Raw genomic sequence first — 21,490 nt, 5'->3', positions numbered from 1 at the left:
GACATACCAAAAACCCTCAGCCAGGAATGCATTTATATTACACTCCAGTTGCCACTTGCCAAGCTGGCTATTAAATGTACCCTTCGGACAGTTCCGTAGATTGAAACGGAACTGTACCGAAGAGGCCCAGTTTGAAGTGGAAGCCTTACATCTGAGAGATAAGTTCCTGGCCAAACAATATCCGAGTAACATACTAGAAGGGTCATTGGAAAAGGTGAGAAAGCTACCAAGAAGTGCACTATTGACTGTAAAAATAGCAGAACAAAATGAGATAGACCCCCAATTCAGAATTATTCTTCCCTATATAACACAAAGGAAGAAAGTGGAAGAAATCATCAAACGACATTGGCACCACCTTCTGCAAGATAAAGTAATAGGTAGGCTAATACCTTCAAGACCACAAATAATATACACGAGGGCGGCTAACCTAGGGATAAAAGTAGCTCCCTCGGTCAAGACTAAAAAGTTAAAAATATCAAATGCTGGAAGATTAACTAACTTGCAGGGTTTTTATAAATGTGGCCAGTGCATCTGTTGCAAAACCACGAAAATTCCAAGAAACACTAAGAGGGTATCTTCCACACAGAATACTTTTGTGTGGGAGATAGAACAATTTCTCACGTGCAACTCTGTCAGTGTGATTTACCTAGCTCAATGTCCGTGTTCGAGACAGTATATTGGACGGACTAAGAGAGCCTTGAGAGTGAGGATATCCGAACACATTTCTAATATTAAGAAAGGATATGAGAAACACTCACTCTCACGGCACTTCAAAGAAGCCCATGGACAAGACCCTTCAGGCTTGTCGTTTGTGGCTTTAGAAAAAATAGACAAACATTGGAGGGGCGGAAATCACATTGAACGGATGTCCAGGGCAGAATCCAAACAAATTTAGAATTTCGGAAGCCTGATGCCAGCCGGGCTAAATGCGGAATTGGAAATTTTCGGTTTCCTATAGAATGGGTGGTGTGCCCCTCACTCAATTGGGGATCACATTTTGGCCGTTTATCGGCAGTGTGATCCCCTCTTGTTGATGGGCCCACCTCCCCTTGCACCATTTTCCATAACATCTATCAAGAGTATACTATATCAGAATATAAGATATATAGGATGATGTCCTTTTATATACTAGAGTTTTTTTATGAACTGTCATCTCGTTTCCATTTGTTGACTAATGAATATGTACTTCCTATATTTATATATATTACATTTTAACCTGTTTTTAGATTTTGTTTATTATTTTCACATTTTACATCGTATTATTTTTGTGTTTTGGGTCATATGGACCTATTAAGAAGTTGCAGTTCAAATTCAACACAAAACGCATGTGCGTTTTTTAAATCGCACCAAAAACGCATGAAGAAATCGCATCATACAAATAAAGGATTCCAGCCCAGATTTTGTAGATTGCTTGTGACGATATAAAAGGGGATGACGTTTCAACAGGGATATAGCTACTGAGGAAGAGGACGGAAGTCCTCGAAACGCGTTTAGCGTTATATCCCTGTCTACAGCAATATTCCGGATATGATGATAAAGATTTAAATCATCCTTCATAAGTGGAGCGCTCCATCTCTACATCTTACCGAAAGCACCTTCTCACAGGAATACCGGAAGTGAATTTCCAAGTCCCGCGATACCTCTGAGATACCACGTGTTCAATACCAGAGTGCGAGGACGCCGAGAGTGAGCGGTGCAGCGAGTGACCAGGGCCTGACTGCTGTAAACCCGCCCAGGACGCTGTAAGTGAGCGGTACAGCGAGCGGCCAAACCGGACTGTCTGTAACACTCGTCTAAGGGTAAGCGATATTTACCTCCAACAGATTCTATGTCAAGGCCGTAATACAAACCGGCCAAAGGACTGCTGAAGTAAGCATTATATTTAGGGGAGTGATATCCCCCAGCAGTATCAATATCATAGCCATTGTAACTTGTGGATGTCCGTTTGGATCCGGAACAATTGAATACACAGACTGTGGACATTATATAGGAGACCAATTGGTTTGGTGATTTATGCCACTTAAGAGACATTATCTTCAACAGGATTGATCAGGATACACACCGCTAAGCAATATTGTTGGTATCCATATATCCCAGGAGGTCCCATGTTTTGACATATGTGTTTTTGTATTTACATATCCATACAACCAGGGCATTTAAGCATTTTTATTCCTTTTAGGGTTTTTTTTTTAGTGCATATTTTTATTGTAATGTTGTTTTAAATTGTATGTGTTGCTGCTACTACTCCATCGCTGATTGGGCAGATAATAAATAGTACGTTTGATGTGTACCACATAGTGAGTGCCAGTCATTTTTCTATCCTTTTATTCTATACCATTGGACTGACTGAGTGAGCAGCCCCTCGACTAGAGCACCCTTACCGTATTGAGAAGGGTGGTGAGCTATCCACAAACTTTTTACATTACATAAGCATCAGAGAGTTCAGCTCTGAAGCTTACAGAATTATGAATGCAGCTGTGACTATAATGCAGGACGTAACTGGAGGTCAGAACTATATAGATAAGGTATTTACATAGTACTCATGTCACCTTCATCTTCTTGTCCTCCCTCAGGTGTACCTCCATGCTATAGTGCGTGATGCTCATGGCCGCAAGATGAGTAAATCCTTGGGCAATGTCATTGACCCCCTGGACGTGATCAAAGGTATTACCCTGGAGGTAAGGAGATCATGTGGAAGGGGAAGCGCTGAGGTGGGATGTCAAATCAAGAAGTCATCATAAATGTATGCGTTTGTCTCCTTAAAGGGGCTTCCACTTCTTTACAAGTGATGGCCTATCCTCAATATCTGATCGGCGGCGTTTCGGCCCCTTTAACCCTTCTGTCTACTTTCCCAGGGTCTTCACACCCAACTTCTTGACAGTAACCTGGATCCTGCTGAGATGGAACGAGCCAAGGAAGGACAGGTGAGTCCAGATCCCTGCTCAGCGCGGAGTCCCATCCATCACCATACCAGGTCGGCTGATGGACCATGTAATAAAACTGTCTGTCCTTTACTCCTTAGAAAGCGGATTATCCTAGTGGGATCCCCGAGTGTGGAACAGATGCCCTGAGATTTGCTTTGTGCGCGTATACCAGTCAGGGTAGGTTTACAGTCCTGTGGTTGGCCTTAAAGGGAATGTCCAGCTTTTAGCGTCTTCTTGTTTATGGTGCGAAATTCAGTGCCGACTAGCTTCTTAAAACATCTTTATAACAATCGGAGCTCCTTATTTCTGAGGAGTGCTCCAGATTCCCTGCAGAGTCCTAGTTAAAGGGGTTTCTTGGACCCAGTGGAGATTCATCAACCCACATTAATTAATCCTAACCGGCCTGCAGAAGAAAGTGTCCTCTATACTTACCTTCTCGACGTTGTGTGGATCGAACTTATCTCCGGAAATCCTATATCCACCGACATCTCGTTCTTCAGTCTGAATACCCGTTTTCCGATCTGGTTTATGGATGGGCAAGTCACTTGTGCAGCCCAGAATTGATGGGGGGGGGGGGGGGGTTGGGTGTGTGTGGGGGAAGGGGGTGTATGGGGCCACAACTATCATCTCCCTGGTGCATGTGCAGGTTAGGTGGATTCAGGAGTTTGCATGTGCGCTATGAAGACAAATGGTTCTTAGCCCGTCGACAGCATGTAGTTTACACTGGGCTGTGGAAATGACATGCCGTCCATTGATCAGAAACCAAGTGTTCTGACTGAAGGACGTGATGTCGGCAGATGTAGAATTTCGGAGCACAGGTGTGTCGTGTGGCCTATCCATGCAACTTCGAGAAAGTAAGCATATTGGAAACTTTCTTTTGCAGCCAAGTTAGGATTAATGAAGGTGGAATGATGAGACCTTGAAAATCCCTTTAAAAAATAAGATTCAGGCTTTCTGCCGTCACCACTAGAGGGAGGTCATGAGCTTACTGCATGCTGTGTTATTAGGAAGTTTAATGTGCAAACAGTAGGCAGAGAGCTCCCCCTAGTGGTAGCAGGCAGCCCACACATTTTTGCCCAGACAGTAGATTGGAAGCTCAGTATCCGAAAAGGAGATTCAGATAGTTTTAGGATATGGTAAGACGTGTTGGTAGTTTATGATTAGAAATCAATTATTTTACCTCGTAATTAATTATTTTCAGGCCGAGATATTAACCTCGATGTCAACAGGATCCTCGGTTATCGTCATTTCTGCAACAAACTCTGGAATGCAACCAAGTTCGCCATGCGGGGCCTGGGAGATAACTATGTCCCTCCTCCATCTTCACTGGTGAGTGGTGGTAAGAGGGAGGTCTCCAGGTTCACATCGGTTTAGTTAGTTGGGTGGACGGTAGTGCACAGCGAGGCCATGGCGGGTATCGCGCTCCGTGTGAGTGATCCTCCGTTCTGGACTTACAGGAGAGCACGACATTATCATGATTAGCGATGAGCCAACCTGTGTTTCAAGTTCGGCCATAAGTTATGGTCCGTGTTAGCGGGATCCATAACTGAATTCTTAGATAACCCGAACTTTGTATGCCGAACGTGAAACACAAGTTTGCTCATCCCTATACATGATTTATAACGCTGTGTGCTTCTGCGTGACCTTACTTCTACCGTGTTTCCCCGAAAATAAGACCTAGCCCACGGTACAGGATGATACTGACAGCTTTATGTCACCGTGATCCTGTAGAAGGAAGGTCAAGCAGAGGCACACAGCATTATAAATCATGATAATGCCGCGTGCTCCTGCAAGTCCAGAACGGAGGATGGCGCTCGCGCATGGAGTGAGATTCCTGCAATGGCCTCGCTCGTGTGAAACAGCCCTTCGAGTCGTGATCCGTTTACTCTATAGGAGACCTAAATCCACCATTCTTGATGAGAACTTCTTTTTTTTAAATCAGATAATTTTTATTGAACATTTTTTTTGAAATGTATACAAACAATAGGGACAACAGCATCCCACATAATACAGTATCCATAAAGAACAAGGCATGTGCCCCAGAATTCCCACCCAACCCCTAGCGAAGAGACGGTTATCAGGGTCCTACCTCCACTACCTCCCACCAACTAAAGCCAGCGATACGGATCCAACGCACCCAAATCTAAAAGAGTGCAATATCCCATGAGAGCCCCCCACCCACTTATCATAACACCTTTCCCCCTACAAAACACAGTAGTGATGTTGAGCAGGTAGTCTGACCAGGACTTGATGAGAAGTTCTAATGTTGTTAAAGGCGACACACTCGCTCTCATTCGAGATTCCCTTGAAGGGAGTCGTGTAGGCCGCCATTATGGTTTATGACCTTGTACGTGCAACAAAATTGCTTCAAGCCGGCGACACAAGTGAAGCCCAACCTTCATGGGCCTGGTGCCTTGCCCTCTAATCCGTGTCCCGTTTCAGCCCTCTGGACAGGAGAGTCTGGTGGATCTCTGGATTCTGAGTCGTCTCAGTTTAGCGGTGGATCTTTGCGACACTGGCTTCCAGAATTACGACTTCCCAGGGATCACCACAGCCGTGTACAACTTCTGGTTGTATGACCTGTGCGACGTCTACCTGGTAAGGACCTACAGTTCATGGATATGAACTTTCCACCATCATTGTCTTTTTTCCATCTTCTTTTCACTGTCCTTTGTGTTGTTTTCTTCTTCGTCAGGAATGTTTGAAGCCTGTGTTCTCCAGCACAGATGAAATCGCCATTGCCGTAGCCAGGAACATGCTCTACACGTGCCTGGACGCTGGCCTCCGACTCCTCTCACCCTTCATGCCGTTCCTCACAGAGGAGCTTTATCAGCGACTCCCCCGACGGTCCTCTGAGACGTTCCCCAGTATAGCCGTCACTCCTTATCCTGATGCTACAGAGGTGACCGCCTCTATAATACCGTATTTATCTCTAGATTTAGGAGCAGGACCGTTGTGTCGTCATGTAGAGGGGGGTGTGCAGCATCTCGGGCAGGGTGAGCCATATTTTTAGGGAGAGGTATGTAAAATGGCTCTCCTCTAGAAGAAAGAAAGCAGTCTTTCTACTGCCACCTATAGGTAGGGTTGGGGAAGAAAACGTTCCTCTAGTGCCACCGATAGGTAGCTACACAGTAAGTTACATCCTACCCAATAAAGAGCCCCGAGATATCTACAGGGACATTAATGATCTTAACATCAACTCTGCTACATCTGTACTATGAATTGCGTTTGTAAAGTTCCCCTGGTCTCGGCCATTAAAGGGCATCTGTCAGCAGATTTCTAGGAGGAATAGCAACGTGCATATTGCTCCTAGAGGAGTATATTAAAACATAGTTTTTCTCAGCACTGCGGGCGCGTATGAACATGGAACCAACACAGGTAGATGGGTACAAAACTGCTGACAGATGCCCTTTTTAAAGAGCCTTGCAATATGCACAGGGACATTAATGATGTGAACATCCACTTTGCTACATCTGTATGATGTACTGCATATATAAAGAATGACAGCTACACTTTAAGTAAATGCAATACCAGGCACCACCACTACTAAAAGTACCGCCTGGAGTGCGCTGGAGCGCTGCGGTGCTTGGGAGTCCATCCATCTGCTGATGAGGACTTATTGTAAGGATGGGACCGTCCTAAGCCTGTGTGGAGTGGATCCTGTCGGAACGGTCTGTGTAGGGTGGCACTCACCGTCGTTTCTGTCCTCCTAGTTCCGTTGGCGAGACGAGGAAATAGAGAAGAATATGGATCTGGCTTTACTGATCGTGAAATCCATCCGGTCTCTGCGGGCCGATTATAATCTCACCAAGACCAAGGCTGACTGTGAGTAGTAGGCACCGGTAGATCGGAGAACGCTCCTGCCACGGGCCAGTGGTCTATGAACCCACTGTATAAATCTGTATGTTGTGAGCACCCCCTAGTGGTGGCAGCAGGCTGTACAAGGGGATTTTAGAGTTCGGGATCAGATTAAAACTGGGCTCTGAGCTTTAGGAAAAAGGTGTTATAAAATAATTTTGCACAGCATTTTGGAATCGTTTAGAAAATAAGTACATTTTAATAGTGAAAGGTGGACATGTCCTCCTGCCAGTCCTACACGTGAGATACAGATCAGCCGAGCAGGCGTGTTTACTGCCGTAGGAGGAGGGTATAGTGCGGCCACCCGTTTCTGACAGTGCTCACCTCTCAGGATGGCAAATGATTGGGCATGTTGACATCCATCCATGTATGCCTTCTCCAACAGCAGCCAGGCTGCCACCTTAACCTTTTCATTGCCTAGCAGTAATATGTAATGCATCATGGCATCCCCTCTCCTGACATGTCTGTCTTAGTAACTGCTTGCATTCCCCATTTAATAGCAATTCTGGAGAAACTGTTCCTCTGACTCTCTCTCTGATGGGCCAGTCTTCTGTTATTCCTACTAGAAGTTATGAATGAATGAATTGCTAGCCGTTTGCAGTGAAGGTCCAGAGGGGGTTACCAGTTGGGGGGAGGGTGTCCCTGCACAGGCTGACGCTGGCAGCACTGATTAAATAGTGTCAGACTGGTAACCCCCCTCTGGACCTTCACTGCAAACTGCTAGCAATTCATTCATAACTAGAAGGAATAATAAAGGAGTCATAGGAATAGATGCTCCAGAATTGACATTCCGTGGGGGATGCCAGTGGTCACTAAAGCAGACATGTCAGGGGAGGTGGCGGGAGTTCTTTAAACGTATAATTGTATGTAGCATCAAGGCGTGGTCTTTGTACAGAGTCTGGACTTTGCGCTAGCCCATACCTATACACCGTCTGTCACTAGTGTTTTAACCATAAAGGTTGGTTGCCTATTAACCCTTTAGTGCCATAAAGTGATAAAATTCTTTCCGCATCATCTGACATTGATCAGGGCTTGTCCTATTCACTATATAAATACTGCGGACGGTATTGACCGCTGACACAACGGCGTCTAAGTCCAGCGTCAAGAGGAGCCGTCCCCTCTCCTGACGTGTCTGTTGTGGTAACTAAATTGCACCCCCCCCCCCCCCCATGTAATATCAATTCTGAAGCATCTCTTCTTATGACTCTGTTGTGCCATCCCTGTACTATTCCTGCTGGAATGTATTCATGAATTGCTAGCAGTTTGTAATGAAGGTTCAGCTGGGTGTTACCAGTTGGGGGGGGGGGGGGGGGTGTCCCTGCACGGTCTGACACTATCCAGTCAGTGCTGTCAGCATCGGAGGACTGTGCAACTGGAAACTCCCATCTAGGTCTTCAATGCAGTTCGTTCATAACTTCTAGCAGGAATAATAGAGGAACGGCACAACATATTCATAAGAATGGTCCTTGCAAGAGGGGTGCAAGTCATTGCTGAGGCAGACATGTCGGGGGAGGTGACCGCTCTTCTTTAAGTGTTTAATCGTCTCTCCAGCTTTTTGCATCTTCTTGTTTCAGGTTACGTGAAATGTCAGGACGCCGACACGAAAGCTGTGGTTGTTGCCCACACCTCGTATATCACCGTCCTCTCTTCCTCCCGCTCCCTGGCAATCCTTGAGCCTCGGGATCCAGCCCCAGCTGGGAGCGCCGTCAACACGGCTTCTGATAAGGCTACGGTTTTCATGATGCTGAAGGTAAAAAGAACCGCCAGTACAGATGAAACGGCGTCTCCAGCGCCAACGTCCCGCTGCTTTTCCGTCCACATTATACATTTCTCCAATGGTGGAAGACTCAGTGGCTCCATGTGTGTCTCTCTTCTGCAGGGGCTCATCGACGTGGACAGAGAGCTGGGCAAGCTGCTGTTAAAGAAGACCGAGCTGAGCCGACAGCTGGCAAAGTTACGTGAGCGGATGGGGGGAGCGGACTACCGCACCAAGGTTCCCCCCACCGTGCAGCAGCAGGACTCTGAAAAGGTGAGACCAGGACAACCCTGCAACCTGGATGGTTATTCACTAACAATACCAGCCTCTGCCTACAGGTGGCACAGTGACATCGCTGTGTGTATTACCCCCTCTACCGTGACATCACTGTGTGTATTACCCCCTGTACTGTGACATCACTGTGTGTATTACCCCCTGTACTGTGACATCACTGTGTGTATTACCCCCTGTACTGTGACATCGCAGTGTGTATTACCCCCTGTACTGTGACATCGCAGTGTGTATTACCCCCTGTACTGTGACATCACTGTGTGTATTACCCCCTGTACTGTGACATCGCAGTGTGTATTACCCCCTGTACTGTGACATCACTGTGTGTATTACCCCCTGTACTGTGACATCACTGTGTGTATTACCCCCTGTACTGTGACATCACTGTGTGTATTACCCCCTGTACTGTGACATCACTGTGTGTATTACCCTCTGTACCGTGACATCACTGTGTGTATTACCCCCTGTACTGTGACATCACTGTGTGTATTACCCCCTGTACTGTGACATCGCAGTGTGTATTACCCCCTGTACTGTGACATCACTGTGTGTATTACCCCCTGTACTGTGACATCACAGTGTGTATTACCCCCACTCTGTGACATCGCTGTGTGTATTACCCCCTATACTGTGACATCGCTGTGTGTATTACCCCCTATACTGTGACATCGCTGTGTGTATTACCCTCTGTACTGTGACATCGCTGTGTGTATTACCCCCTGTACTGTGACATCACTGTGTGTATTACCCCCTGTACTGTGACATCGCAGTGTGTATTACCCCCTGTACTGTGACATCACTGTGTGTATTACCCCCTGTACTGTGACATCGCAGTGTGTATTACCCCCTGTACTGTGACATCACTGTGTGTATTACCCCCTGTACTGTGACATCACTGTGTGTATTACCCCCCCTCTGTGACATCGCTGTGTGTATTACCCCCCTCTGTGACATCGCTGTGTGTATTACCCCCCCTCTGTGACATCGCTGTGTGTATTACCCCCCCTCTGTGACATCGCTGTGTGTATTACCCTCTGTACCGTGACATCACAGTGTGTATTACCCTCTGTACCGTGACATCACAGTGTGTATTACCCCCTCTACTGCGACATCACTGTGTGTATTACCCCCACTCTGTGACATCGCTGTGTGTATTACCCCCTATACTGTGACATCGCTGTGTGTATTACCCTCTGTACTGTGACATCGCTGTGTGTATTACCCTCTGTACTGTGACATCGCTGTGTGTATTACCCTCTGTACTGTGACATCACTGTGTGTATTACCCTCTGTACTGTGACATCGCTGTGTGTATTACCCCCTGTACTGTGACATCACTGTGTGTATTACCCCCACTCTGTGACATCGCTGTGTGTATTACCCTCTGTACCGTGACATCGCTGTGTGTAATACCCCCTGTATTTTGACCCCGCTGTGTGGATTACCCCCTTTAACGTGACATCACTGTATTACCCCCTCTACTGTGACATTACTGACTTATCATTCTACTGTGTGCATTCTTTTTACTTGTTTGTCTCCACTTTCTATGTTCCCTCAGATGAAGCAGTTTGAAACAGAATACCAGAAGGTGGAGGAAGCCATGAGCAGTTTCCAGGGCATGGTCCAGTAGTAAATTATTTTCGGCTTTTGCAGGACTCGCCTGCGGCCCGGATGCTGCTCCAGAACTTTATCTTTTTTAGAGAAGAGGACAATGTTGTTCTAGAATTGTCTTGCAGGGTGTATTGTATGTAATAAATCCTGTAGAACCAAGGACGGCTCAGCGTGTGGATTCCTGAGGGGACGAGGGGGAACTTCTCAGCAATGGGGGAAATTGAGATTCATCCAATCATTTTTCACCATTTTTTTAATTTATTTTTTAACACCTGTAATTCAGGTGGTTGCTATGGGCAAAACCCACTTTTTGTTCACTGCTGAGGGTTTGCTACCATTGTATCTAGTGTAGACAATCCTCAGATACATTTCACTGCACAGAACCATTTGTATTGTAGCAAGATTTGTGCTGCCAGTCTGAGCATAGTCTAAGCTAGATACACGTGGAGCAAACCCTCAGCTGTGTGTAGCAAGAAATGGCTTGCATCTTATAGTCCGCAATCAGGGTGGTCAAGCAGTGCAGGACCCTCTGACTGTTTCCTTAATGATCCGGCAAAGCACTCGTACAGCGCTCTACTGGATCAATGAGAGAGGCGTGAGGTGTAACTCTGGCCGAAGGTCTCCCCAAGCCGCAATTCATGGGGATGAAAGTGCTGCACGTCAAGGACCTGCGATGATGTCACCGGTGGGCAGATCCAGACGAGTAGTGCAAGAAATGAGTACAGATGGACCCTATAGGGTAAAGGAAAAACTGGCTTAGTTGTCCCAAGCAACCAGTGTCTCCTTGTCTATTACCAAGGCTGTACCCTATGTCTCTGTGTGTTGCAGAGCTGTGTGCATGTAGCCAAGCTGTGTTTGTTGTGTAGCGGAGCTGCGTGTGCCTGTAGCAGAACTGGGTTTGTTCATTTAGCAGACATGTGTTTGTTTTGTGCGTTTAGCATACCGGTATGTCAGATTCAGCAGCACTACCAGCTAGGTGAAGGACGTGCACACACACTGCAGAAGCAAGATGGTAGGAAATCTTTAATGAAGACTATTTTGAAAGTTACTTAGGAAGTAAATTATTATTATTATTATTATTTATTTATTTATTTTTAATAAAATTTCCATGGGCCTTAAAGGGGTTCTGCAGTTTTTTTAAACTGATGATCTATCCTCTGGATAGATCATCAGCATCTGACCGGCGGGGGTCCCGGGTTTCAGCTGTTTGAGAAGGCAGGAAGCACTGGCAGCAGCGCCGTGGCCTTCTCACTGTTTACCGCAGGCCCAGTGATGTCACGACTAGTATCAATGGCCTGGGCGGGGCTAAGCTCCATTCAAGTGAACAGAGCTTAGCCCCGCCCAGGCCAGTGATACTAGTCGTGACGTCACTGCGCCTGAGGGAAACCAAGAGAAGGCAGCTGCCTTCTCAAACAGCTGATCGGCGGGGGGTCCCCGGTGTCGAACCCCCCCCCCCCCCGACGATCAGATGCTGATGATCTATCCAGAAGATAGATCATCAGTTTAAAAAAAAATGCCCCAAATAAATGTCCAGTGTAATATTTGAACAAGCGGAGTGTGTAGACCCCTCTACGACCCCCCTATACCCTAACAGCACATCTATGACGGCGATCGGAGTAAAAAGAGCCGGCTTTTTATACTGGACTTCGATTCCCTCCCTGCGCATGCGCCTTGTCATCTATTAGGTGCATTTATAGCAGTCTGTGCACCCGGTGTAAAAACTACTACCTTCGGCTTAGTTTTTTTTTTTAAATCTTAACAATTACGCCTGCTTCCAAGTGTAAATGTAAATAAATGTGCCAGGGCCCCACCCCCTCACGCCTCACTGGCAGACATGGCGTAAAACCGGCCACGCGACTAAATATTGTCGCACGGCCGGTTCGAGAAGGGGGGACTTGTGGCTATTTTACGCCTTTTAGTAAATGTGCCCCAATCCCTTTTTTAAACCGCACAGCAAGTAGTAGACGGGATTGGCATAATAAGTGTACTGTTTCTTTAAGCTTAAAGGGAGCTGCGTATACAATAACGGAGACACGAGGCTCTATGTAACATGAAGATAAAGGGTCGATGCAGAAGCCAGAGACAGTTTCTCTTTTAAACGAAAGGTTCTTTAAGGAAACGCGCCGGAGTTAATTGGCTGGTGCAGCTGCGAGCAGCCGTCCTCTCTGCGGGGCTCAGTCCCATGACGCCGCTTCAGAACCTAATCCCATTCACATGGCTGCGAATAACAAGAGCAGAACTGTGCAATAATACACACGATGGCGGTATATAATATCCTCCAAAAAATGATCTAAAACCGAAGAACACCAGCGCACTTACAGTATATGGAGTGTCAGCTCTTGGGGCCACTGTATTGCAGCTTATAAAGACCTATGTGCCCCAGTCCTAGCGCCTAAGCATCCATTAGGGAGATGCACTTGGCTATTCCTGGGGGGGGGTTAGTGCCTAAGCGCTTACTTTCTCACGCTCCCCCCCAGCCTCGGCTTTTTGTGGGAGCACAAAGGATTTGTGACCTGTTACTTGTGCGCAGACACAAAAGACGTGCACACAAAGAAGCCGGATTAAAGGGGCCACACCACTGTGAATCTCTACGTTTTACTCATTTTGGATCCAGAGTTTTTTTAAATTTAAATAAAGAAAAAAAAAAAAAAAAAAATTTTGTGAGTGACTTTTTCTGCACTGCCCTGTCCTGGGGCCGCCCCCGGTCTATTTGTGATCGCATTGCTTTCAGATGATTGCTTCCTTTTTCTGTGACACCGCTTGTCTCCCCGCACACACACACAAAAAAAGTAACTCTCTTGACATGCAGCCTTGGTGAATAATTTGCTGCTGTCCCTTTAAGAGCGGAGGGAGGGACCCGCTGTCATTTATCGGGCTGATGAACACTCCGAAGTGGCGACTGTAAAGTAGAAGATTAGAGGTCTGGGTGAGGACGCTGAAGGGTGGCCGAGAACTGCAGGTGCGGAGGGGATGATGGGGGTGATGACTAGTGACACAGCAATTAGGAGGTTTGATGAAGAGATTTGTAGAAATAGGCATGGGGGGGGGGGGCGTAAGCTTGGCGCTGTAAGGGTTAATATAGGTGTGTGCACCTGTCTCAGTTGTCAATTGTGTGCGTACGTTGTGGGTCTATACATAGAGCTGTGCACTTCACCACACGTGAGTATCTACACCTACAGGTGTGTACTGTATAGATCTGTACATAGGAGTGTGCACTTTACATGTGAGTATCTACAGACGTGTGCGCATGGTCCTGTGTGTACTGTATAAATCTGTACATAGGAGTGTGCACTTTACATGTGAGTATCTACAGACGTGTGCACATGGTCCTGTGTGTACTGTATAGATCTGTACATAGGAATGTGCACTTTACATGTAAATATCTACAGACGTGTGCGCATGGTCTTGTGTGTACTATATAGATCTGTACATAGGAGTGTGCACATTACATGTGGGTATCTACAGACGTGTGCGCATGGTCCTGTGTGTACTGTATAGATCTGTACATAGGAGTGTGCACTTTACATGTAAATATCTACAGACGTGTGCGCATGGTCTTGTGTGTACTGTATAGATCTGTACATAGGAGTGTGCACATTACATGTGGGTATCTACAGACGTGTGCGCATGGTCCTGTGTGTACTGTAAAGATCTGTACATAGGAGTGTGCACTTTACATGTAAATATCTACAGACGTGTGCGCATGGTCCTGTGTGTACTGTATAGATCTGTACATAGGAGTGTGCACATTACATGTGGGTATCTACAGACGTGTGCGCATGGTCCTGTGTGTACTGTAAAGATCTGTACATAGGAGTGTGCACTTTACATGTAAATATCTACAGACGTGTGCGCATGGTCCTGTGTGTACTGTATAGATATGTACATAGGAGTGTGCACTTTACATGTAAATATCTACAGACGTGTGCGCATGGTCTTGTGTGTACTGTATAGATCTGTACATAGGAGTGTGCACTTTACATGTGGGTATCTACAGACGTGTGCGCATGGTCCTGTGTGTACTGTATAGATCTGTACATAGGAGTGTGCACTTTACATGTAAATATCTACAGACGTGTGCGCATGGCCCTGTGTGTACTGTATAGATCTGTACATAGGAGTGTGCACTTTACATGTAAATATCTACAGACGTGTGCGCATGGTCTTGTGTGTACTGTATAGATCTGTACATAGGAGTGTGCACATTACATGTGGGTATCTACAGACGTGTGCGCATGGTCCTGTGTGTACTGTAAAGATCTGTACATAGGAGTGTGCACTTTACATGTAAATATCTACAGACGTGTGCGCATGGTCCTGTGTGTACTGTATAGATCTGTACATAGGAGTGTGCACTTTACATGTAAATATCTACAGACGTGTGCGCATGGTCCTGTGTGTACTGTAAAGATCTGTACATAGGAGTGTGCACTTTACATGTAAATATCTACAGACGTGTGCGCATGGTCCTGTGTGTACTGTATAGATCTGTACATAGGAGTGTGCACTTTACATGTAAATATCTACAGACGTGTGCGCATGGTCCTGTGTGTACTGTATAGATATGTACATAGGAGTGTGCACTTTACATGTGAGTATCTACAGATGTGTGCGCATGGTCCTGTGTGGACTGTATAGATCTGTACATAGGAGTGTGCACTTTACATGTAAATATCTACAGACGTGTGCGCATGGTCCTGTGTGTACTGTAAAGATCTGTACATAGGAGTGTGCACTTTACATGTAAATATCTACAGACGTGTGCGCATGGTCCTGTGTGTACTGTATAGATCTGTACATAGGAGTGTGCACTTTACATGTGAGTATCTACAGACGTGTGCGCATGGTCCTGTGTGGACTGTATAGATCTGTACATAGGAGTGTGCACTTTACATGTAAATATCTACAGACGTGTGCGCATGGTCCTGTGTGTACTGTATAGATATGTACATAGGAGTGTGCACTTTACATGTGAGTATCTACAGACGTGTGCGCATGGTCCTGTGTGGACTGTATAGATCTGTACATAGGAGTGTGCACTTTACATGTTAGTATCTACAGACGTGTGCGCATGGTCTTGTGTGTACTGTATAGATCTGTACATAGGAGTGTGCACATTACATGTAAATATCTACAGACGTGTGCACATGGTCCTGTGTGTACTGTAAAGATCGGTACATATGAGTGTGCACTTTACATGTAAATATCTACAGACGTGTGCGCATGGTCCTGTGTGTACTGTATAGATCTGTACATAGGAGTGTGCACTTTACATGTGAGTAACTACAGACGTGTGCGCATGGTCCTGTGTGTACTGTATAGATCTGTACATAGGAGTGTGCACTTTACATGTAAATATCTACAGACGTGCGCACATGGTCCTGTGTGTACTGTATAGATCTGTACATAGGAGTGTGCACTTTACATGTGAGTAACTACAGACATGTGCACATGGTCCTGTGTGTACTGTATAGATCTGTACATAGGAGTGTGCACTTTACATGTAAATATCTACAGACGTGTGCGCATGGTCCTCTGTGTACTGTATAGATCTGTACATAGGAGTGTGCACTTTACATGTAAATATCTACAGACGTGTGCACATGGTCTATGTACAGATCTATACAGTACACACAAGACCATGTGCACACGTCTGTAGATATTTACATGTAAAGTGCACACTCCTATGTACAGATCTATACAGTACACACAAGGAGTGTGCACTTTACATGTAAATATCTACAGACGTGTGCGCATGGTCTTGTGTGTACTGTATAGATCTGTACATAGGAGTGTGCACTTTACATGTAAATATCTACAGACGTGTGCGCATGGTCCTCTGTGTACTGTATAGATCTGTACATAGGAGTGTGCACTTTACATGTAAATATCTACAGACGTGTGCGCATGGTCCTGTGTGTACTGTATAGATATGTACATAGGAGTGTGCACATTACATGTAAATATCTACAGACGTGTGCGCATGGTCTTGTGTGTACTGTATAGATCTGTACATAGGAGTGTGCACTTTACATGTAAATATCTACAGACGTGTGCGCATGGTCTTGTGTGTACTGTATAGATATGTACATAGGAGTGTGCACATTACATGTAAATATCTACAGACGTGTGCGCATGGTCTTGTGTGTACTGTATAGATCTGTACATAGGAGTGTGCACTTTACATGTAAATATCTACAGACGTGTGCGCATGGTCCTGTGTGTACTGTATAGATCTGTACATAGGAGTGTGCACTTTACATGTAAATATCTACAGACGTGTGCGCATGGTCCTCTGTGTACTGTATAGATCTGTACATAGGAGTGTGCACTTTACATGTAAATATCTACAGACGTGTGCGCATGGTCCTGTGTGTACTGTATAGATCTGTACATAGGAGTGTGCACTTTACATGTAAATATCTACAGACGTGTGCACATGGTCTATGTACAGATCTATACAGTACACACAAGACCATGCGCACACGTCTGTAGATACTCACATGTAAAGTGCACACTCCTATGTACAGATCTATACAGTACACACAGGACATGCGCACACGTCTGTAGATATTTACATGTAAAGTGCACACTCCTATGTACAGATCTATACAGTACACACAAGGAGTGTGCACTTTACATGTAAATATCTAAAGACGTGTGCGCATGGTCTTGTGTGTACTGTATAGATCTGTACATAGGAGTGTGCACTTTACATGTAAATATCTGCAGACGTGTGCGCATGGTCCTGTGTGTACTGTATAGATCTGTACATAGGAGTGTGCACTTTACATGTAAATATCTACAGACGTGTGCGCATGGTCCTGTGTGTACTGTATAGATCTGTACATAGGAGTGTGCACTTTACATGTAAATATCTACAGACGTGTGCGCATGTCCTGTGTGTACTGTATAGATCTGTACATAGGAGTGTGCACTTTACATGTGAGTATCTACAGACGTGTGCGCATGGTCTTGTGTGTACTGTATAGATCTGTACATAGGAGTGTGCACATTACATGTTAGTATCTACAGACGTGTGCGCATAATCCTGTGTGTACTGTATAGATTTATGCATAGACTATGAGCACAATATGGACCTATACATAACCGTGTGCGCTCTGTTGTATACTTCAGTACACGCTGATCTGTGTGCACTCGTCAGGGTAAATAAGTGCGTGTAAGTATACATTATGTGTGCACTATAGACCCATGTATGATGTATGCAGGTTGTAACCGTGCACCTTTGTACGCTGCAGGCATAACCGCTGTCCACGTGCCCCATATAGCTGTATAGATAGGGGCGTGCCTGTGAGACTCACCTATGAATCAGAGTCTCCTCCTGGCACCTGTTCCCACCGCGCTTCTCGCACAGTTATGTATCCTGCTATGTGCAATGAATCCCTGCGGCCAGATTGACATCTCCCATGTGGGATTTGCAAAAAGGTCCTAAATTTTTTTTATTTTTTGTTCCACTGTGCACCGTGGAGCAGACCTGTCAACGAGAGAGCCCATTGTCTAATGCAGTGGCCCCCAACCAGTAGCTCAGGAGCCCCCAGTTCTGGCTATAGGCACTGGTTACAATGCGACCTCCGCACTGAGGTAGGAGCACAGAGGGCTGCAGATATTGAGAATCTCGTGTCTATGGGGCAGCGCGATATTGGGGGGGGGGGGGGGGGAACAAGGGTCGGACTCGTCAGATTTTATTGGTTCCTTTGTTTTCCTAAGATAAACGTCGTTAGAGGTGCATGCCAGCCGCTTATCTGTGCGGATTTCCGTTGCGTTTCAGCATCAAATCCACTTCATTGCAAAGGGTAAAATCTGCACAAACAATACATGTGCTGCGAATGTCAAAATACATCCCGCAGGTCAGTTTCCGCACCGTTCTGAATCTGGATGCATTCGTTCCGTGTGAAATCAAAACGGAAAAAAAACTGATCCAAATCACTAAATACATTGAAAGTCAATGGGTGACGGATCTGTTTTTTTTAGGCTCCTAAAAAAACGGATCCGTCACCATTAACTTACATTGTTTTCAGTAATCCGTTTTTTCACGTCTGGACACAAAACCGCAGCTTGCAGCGGTTTTGTGTCTGGTCACAAAACGGAACGCTGACGGAACGGAAGACATCCTGATGCATCCTGAACGGATCTCTTTACATTCAGAATGCGCGAGTACAATACAGGAGACCTGTGGTTGGGCAGGAACTCACAGCAGTTTAAGTCATGATGATGCTGTGAGTTCGGGTCTGAGGGGCAGCATTCAGTCCGGGGTATGCAGCCATCACATGAAGCATATTTCACGGATGGAACACGCTCATGTGAAATTAGTCTAAGGGTACTCAGTGGAGCATGCGGCCATCACGCAAAGTATTTCCCTGACCCGAACTCACATCTTCTTCATGACTTATGATGCTGTGACTTCCTACTGTACTGTACTCGTGACATTATGTGAGTACAGTACAGTAGACCTGTGGTTGGGCAGGAACTCACAGCATGGTAAATCGTCAGTTCGAATCAGGGGAGCAGTGTTCGTTCCGGGAAATGCATACATCAGACAAAGTGTTTCCCTGACCCGAACTCACATCATCTTCATGACTTACGATGCTGTGAGTTCCTTCCCAAACACGGGTCTACTACTCTGTACTGTACTCGTGGCATTATGTGAGTACAGTTCAGTAGATCTGTGGTTGGGCAGGAACTCGCACCATGACGTGAGTTCGGGTCAGAGGTGCAACGTTCGGTCTGGGAAATGCGGCCATCACACGGAACATGTTTCCCAAACCGAACATGCCTGTGTCAAATTGGTCATAGCTGGAAGACGTGTGTGTTGTCATGAGAAAACCTGGCAACTTTCTTATATCTGCGGGTGTCTCAAGATTAAGGCTCCATTCACACGTCCACAATTTCGTTCCGCATTTTGCGGAACGGAATTGCGGACCATTCATTTCTATGGGGCAGCACGATCTGCTGCCCGGATATAGAATTACGGACCCGCACTTCCTGGTCCACAATTCCGTTCCCGAAAAAAAAATAGAACATGTCCTATTCTTGTCCAATTGCTGACAAGAATAGGCATATTCTATTAGTGCCGGCGATGTGCGGTCCGTGGCACGGACATTGCCGTGTCCATGTTTTGCGGATCTTCAAAACACGTTGCGGACGTGTGAATGGAGCCTAATGTTGTGGTGACCTACAGTACATGAAGGTAGGTCAGGACTTTTTTTTTATCACGAGGATGATGGTTCAAGATACAAAGATGCAGTAATAAATCAAAAAGTGGAAAAACTCTGCCCTCCCGAGTCTGCTGTGCCAGGGTTTTCTTATACGGCGCATCATTTGCAAGCGGAGTGTCAGCTCTTGGGCTCACTGCCCTACAGTATAGGCCGGACTCATACGGCCACATTTTAACATCTAGAGCCCTCACGGATAGTGTTGAGCGAACTTGTGTTTTAAGTTCGGCGTCGGGTTATCGAAGAATCGCGTTATGGATTCTAAATTCCCTTATGGTCCGTAGTAGCAGAATCCATAATGCGATTCTTCGATAACCCGAACCCGAACTTTAGACGCCGAACTTAAAACACAAGTTCGCTCAACACTACTCATGGATCTACTGACACAAACTTAGATCCCCCTAGGATTCTATAGTGCAGGTGCTCCAGCTGTTCGAAAACTACTACTCCCAGAATCCTCCTTACACTTCTGGGGGAGTTACAAGAACAGCCAAGAAATTTTGCATATTGGGAGTAGTAGTTTCACAGCAGCCGGAGTGCCTGAATCTGGTTTAGTAGGACGGTGCGGGGTCCAGAGTCAGATCTTCTGGCCTCCTAAAACCAGCCTTATACAAAACCTACAGATCAGTAGTACATGCCATGTTGTTCTCTTTAGGTCCATCAGCTTTTTGGAAAGCTGGGTGACCGCCAACATGATCTGTATCACAGAACCCTGAATGGCACAGCTGCCAAGGTGGTCAGTGCCTTGGCATGGATGGACTCTAGGGAAGCTGATGGCATTGTCAGCCAATACAGGTGACTTTTGGTTTTTTAACGCCGCAATTAAAAGACAGATTTTTTTTAAAAAACATTTTTTTTACATGAATTTGCTAAATTTAATTTTGCATTAAATTTTTAAATTACATTTTAAATGTAATATTTTAATTTTCGGTGTCAAGTAATCCAGTAGGGCTGAGTATTGTAATTTTCTCCTCGCCTCCATCGCATTAATAATAGAGTGTGAGCAGCGGCACAGATGTAATAATGGGGTCGCAGGCAGTAATTATGTGACAGGAGGCTTTGTGTGACTGAGGAATAGCGTATTCAGTGGCGGGGAAGGGTGCAGGGTTTATATTAGCAGCTGGAGTTGGGGGGGGGTGGGGGGTGACAAAGCTGCTTGGCATTCCTAATGAGATGTGAAGATGCCATGTTAACTTCAAATTCAACAGAACGCTGTCAACATGCAGACTCAGCAAGAAAAATGGAAATGTGTTTGAGAAAGTCTCATCTGGTCGCCATATGGCCTCCAGTGTCGGCTGAGGAAGCTACATTAGACATAAAGTCATGTACAGATCCCTTTAAGTCTCCAATTCAGGACCTTGAGTGAAGAACGGCCACAAAGAACTCCTCTCGCTCTGGAGGACCCATCATGTCCATACGTTACACTGACCACCCATTCATTTCAATGACATGTGTGTAATACTCAATTTCACCAGTGGTGGCACTGCAGAGAAACTGAACACTTGCTTCCAGGGTACCCACCGATGATCTCTGGGGTCCCAGTAGCCCAAATGGTTTCTGATAAGGAGGTTCTAGTCCCCTCCAAGTTTGACTAGGGACTGGCGGTGCTGTGGGTGTCTGGAAGGTCCCTGCAGCTGCTGGATAGCTGGTCTGATCTGGTGTCTGGCCTCAGGAGAAAAATGGCAGCCTCCAGAGGTACATAAGGACTCATTCACAGTAAGACTGTCTTTGTTGCCCTTCGCGACAAATCAGAGCTCAGCTTTCATTTTACCACAGCAGTTTAAAAAATGAAAGGTGCGCTCTGATTGGTTGCTTTG

At 45.8% G+C, this 21,490-nt stretch overlaps 2 protein-coding genes across 4 annotated transcripts in view; both read left to right on the top strand.

Annotated features, from left to right (window-relative positions):
• Window positions 1-10,599, top strand: part of VARS1 (valyl-tRNA synthetase 1) — a 43,301-nt gene extending 32,702 nt beyond the window's left edge. For both annotated transcript variants that reach the window (XM_040442770.1, XM_040442771.1), the window contains exons 21-30: window positions 2,574-2,678; window positions 2,856-2,924; window positions 3,023-3,101; window positions 4,126-4,253; window positions 5,367-5,522; window positions 5,620-5,826; window positions 6,638-6,749; window positions 8,357-8,532; window positions 8,662-8,811; window positions 10,388-10,599. In XM_040442770.1, the coding sequence (XP_040298704.1) occupies window positions 2,574-2,678; window positions 2,856-2,924; window positions 3,023-3,101; window positions 4,126-4,253; window positions 5,367-5,522; window positions 5,620-5,826; window positions 6,638-6,749; window positions 8,357-8,532; window positions 8,662-8,811; window positions 10,388-10,459 (1,254 nt within the window). In that variant the 3' untranslated portion in view covers window positions 10,460-10,599. The remainder of the gene's footprint in view (window positions 1-2,573; window positions 2,679-2,855; window positions 2,925-3,022; window positions 3,102-4,125; window positions 4,254-5,366; window positions 5,523-5,619; window positions 5,827-6,637; window positions 6,750-8,356; window positions 8,533-8,661; window positions 8,812-10,387) is intronic.
• Window positions 10,600-13,331: 2,732 nt separating this feature from the next.
• VWA7 (von Willebrand factor A domain containing 7) overlaps window positions 13,332-21,490 on the top strand; it is a 48,908-nt gene continuing 40,749 nt past the window's right edge. The window contains exon 1 of one of the 2 annotated variants that reach the window (XM_040442746.1): window positions 13,332-13,399. The gene's annotated coding sequence lies outside the window, so the exon portion shown is untranslated. The remainder of the gene's footprint in view (window positions 13,400-21,490) is intronic. The other variant, XM_040442747.1, reaches the window with a different exon arrangement.

Source organism: Bufo bufo, chromosome 8, assembly GCF_905171765.1.
Source record: "Bufo bufo chromosome 8, aBufBuf1.1, whole genome shotgun sequence".
Taxonomy (NCBI): Eukaryota; Metazoa; Chordata; class Amphibia; order Anura; family Bufonidae; genus Bufo; species Bufo bufo.
Note: the sequence above shows the minus strand (reverse complement) of the source record. Positions and strands in the feature narration are given on the sequence as shown.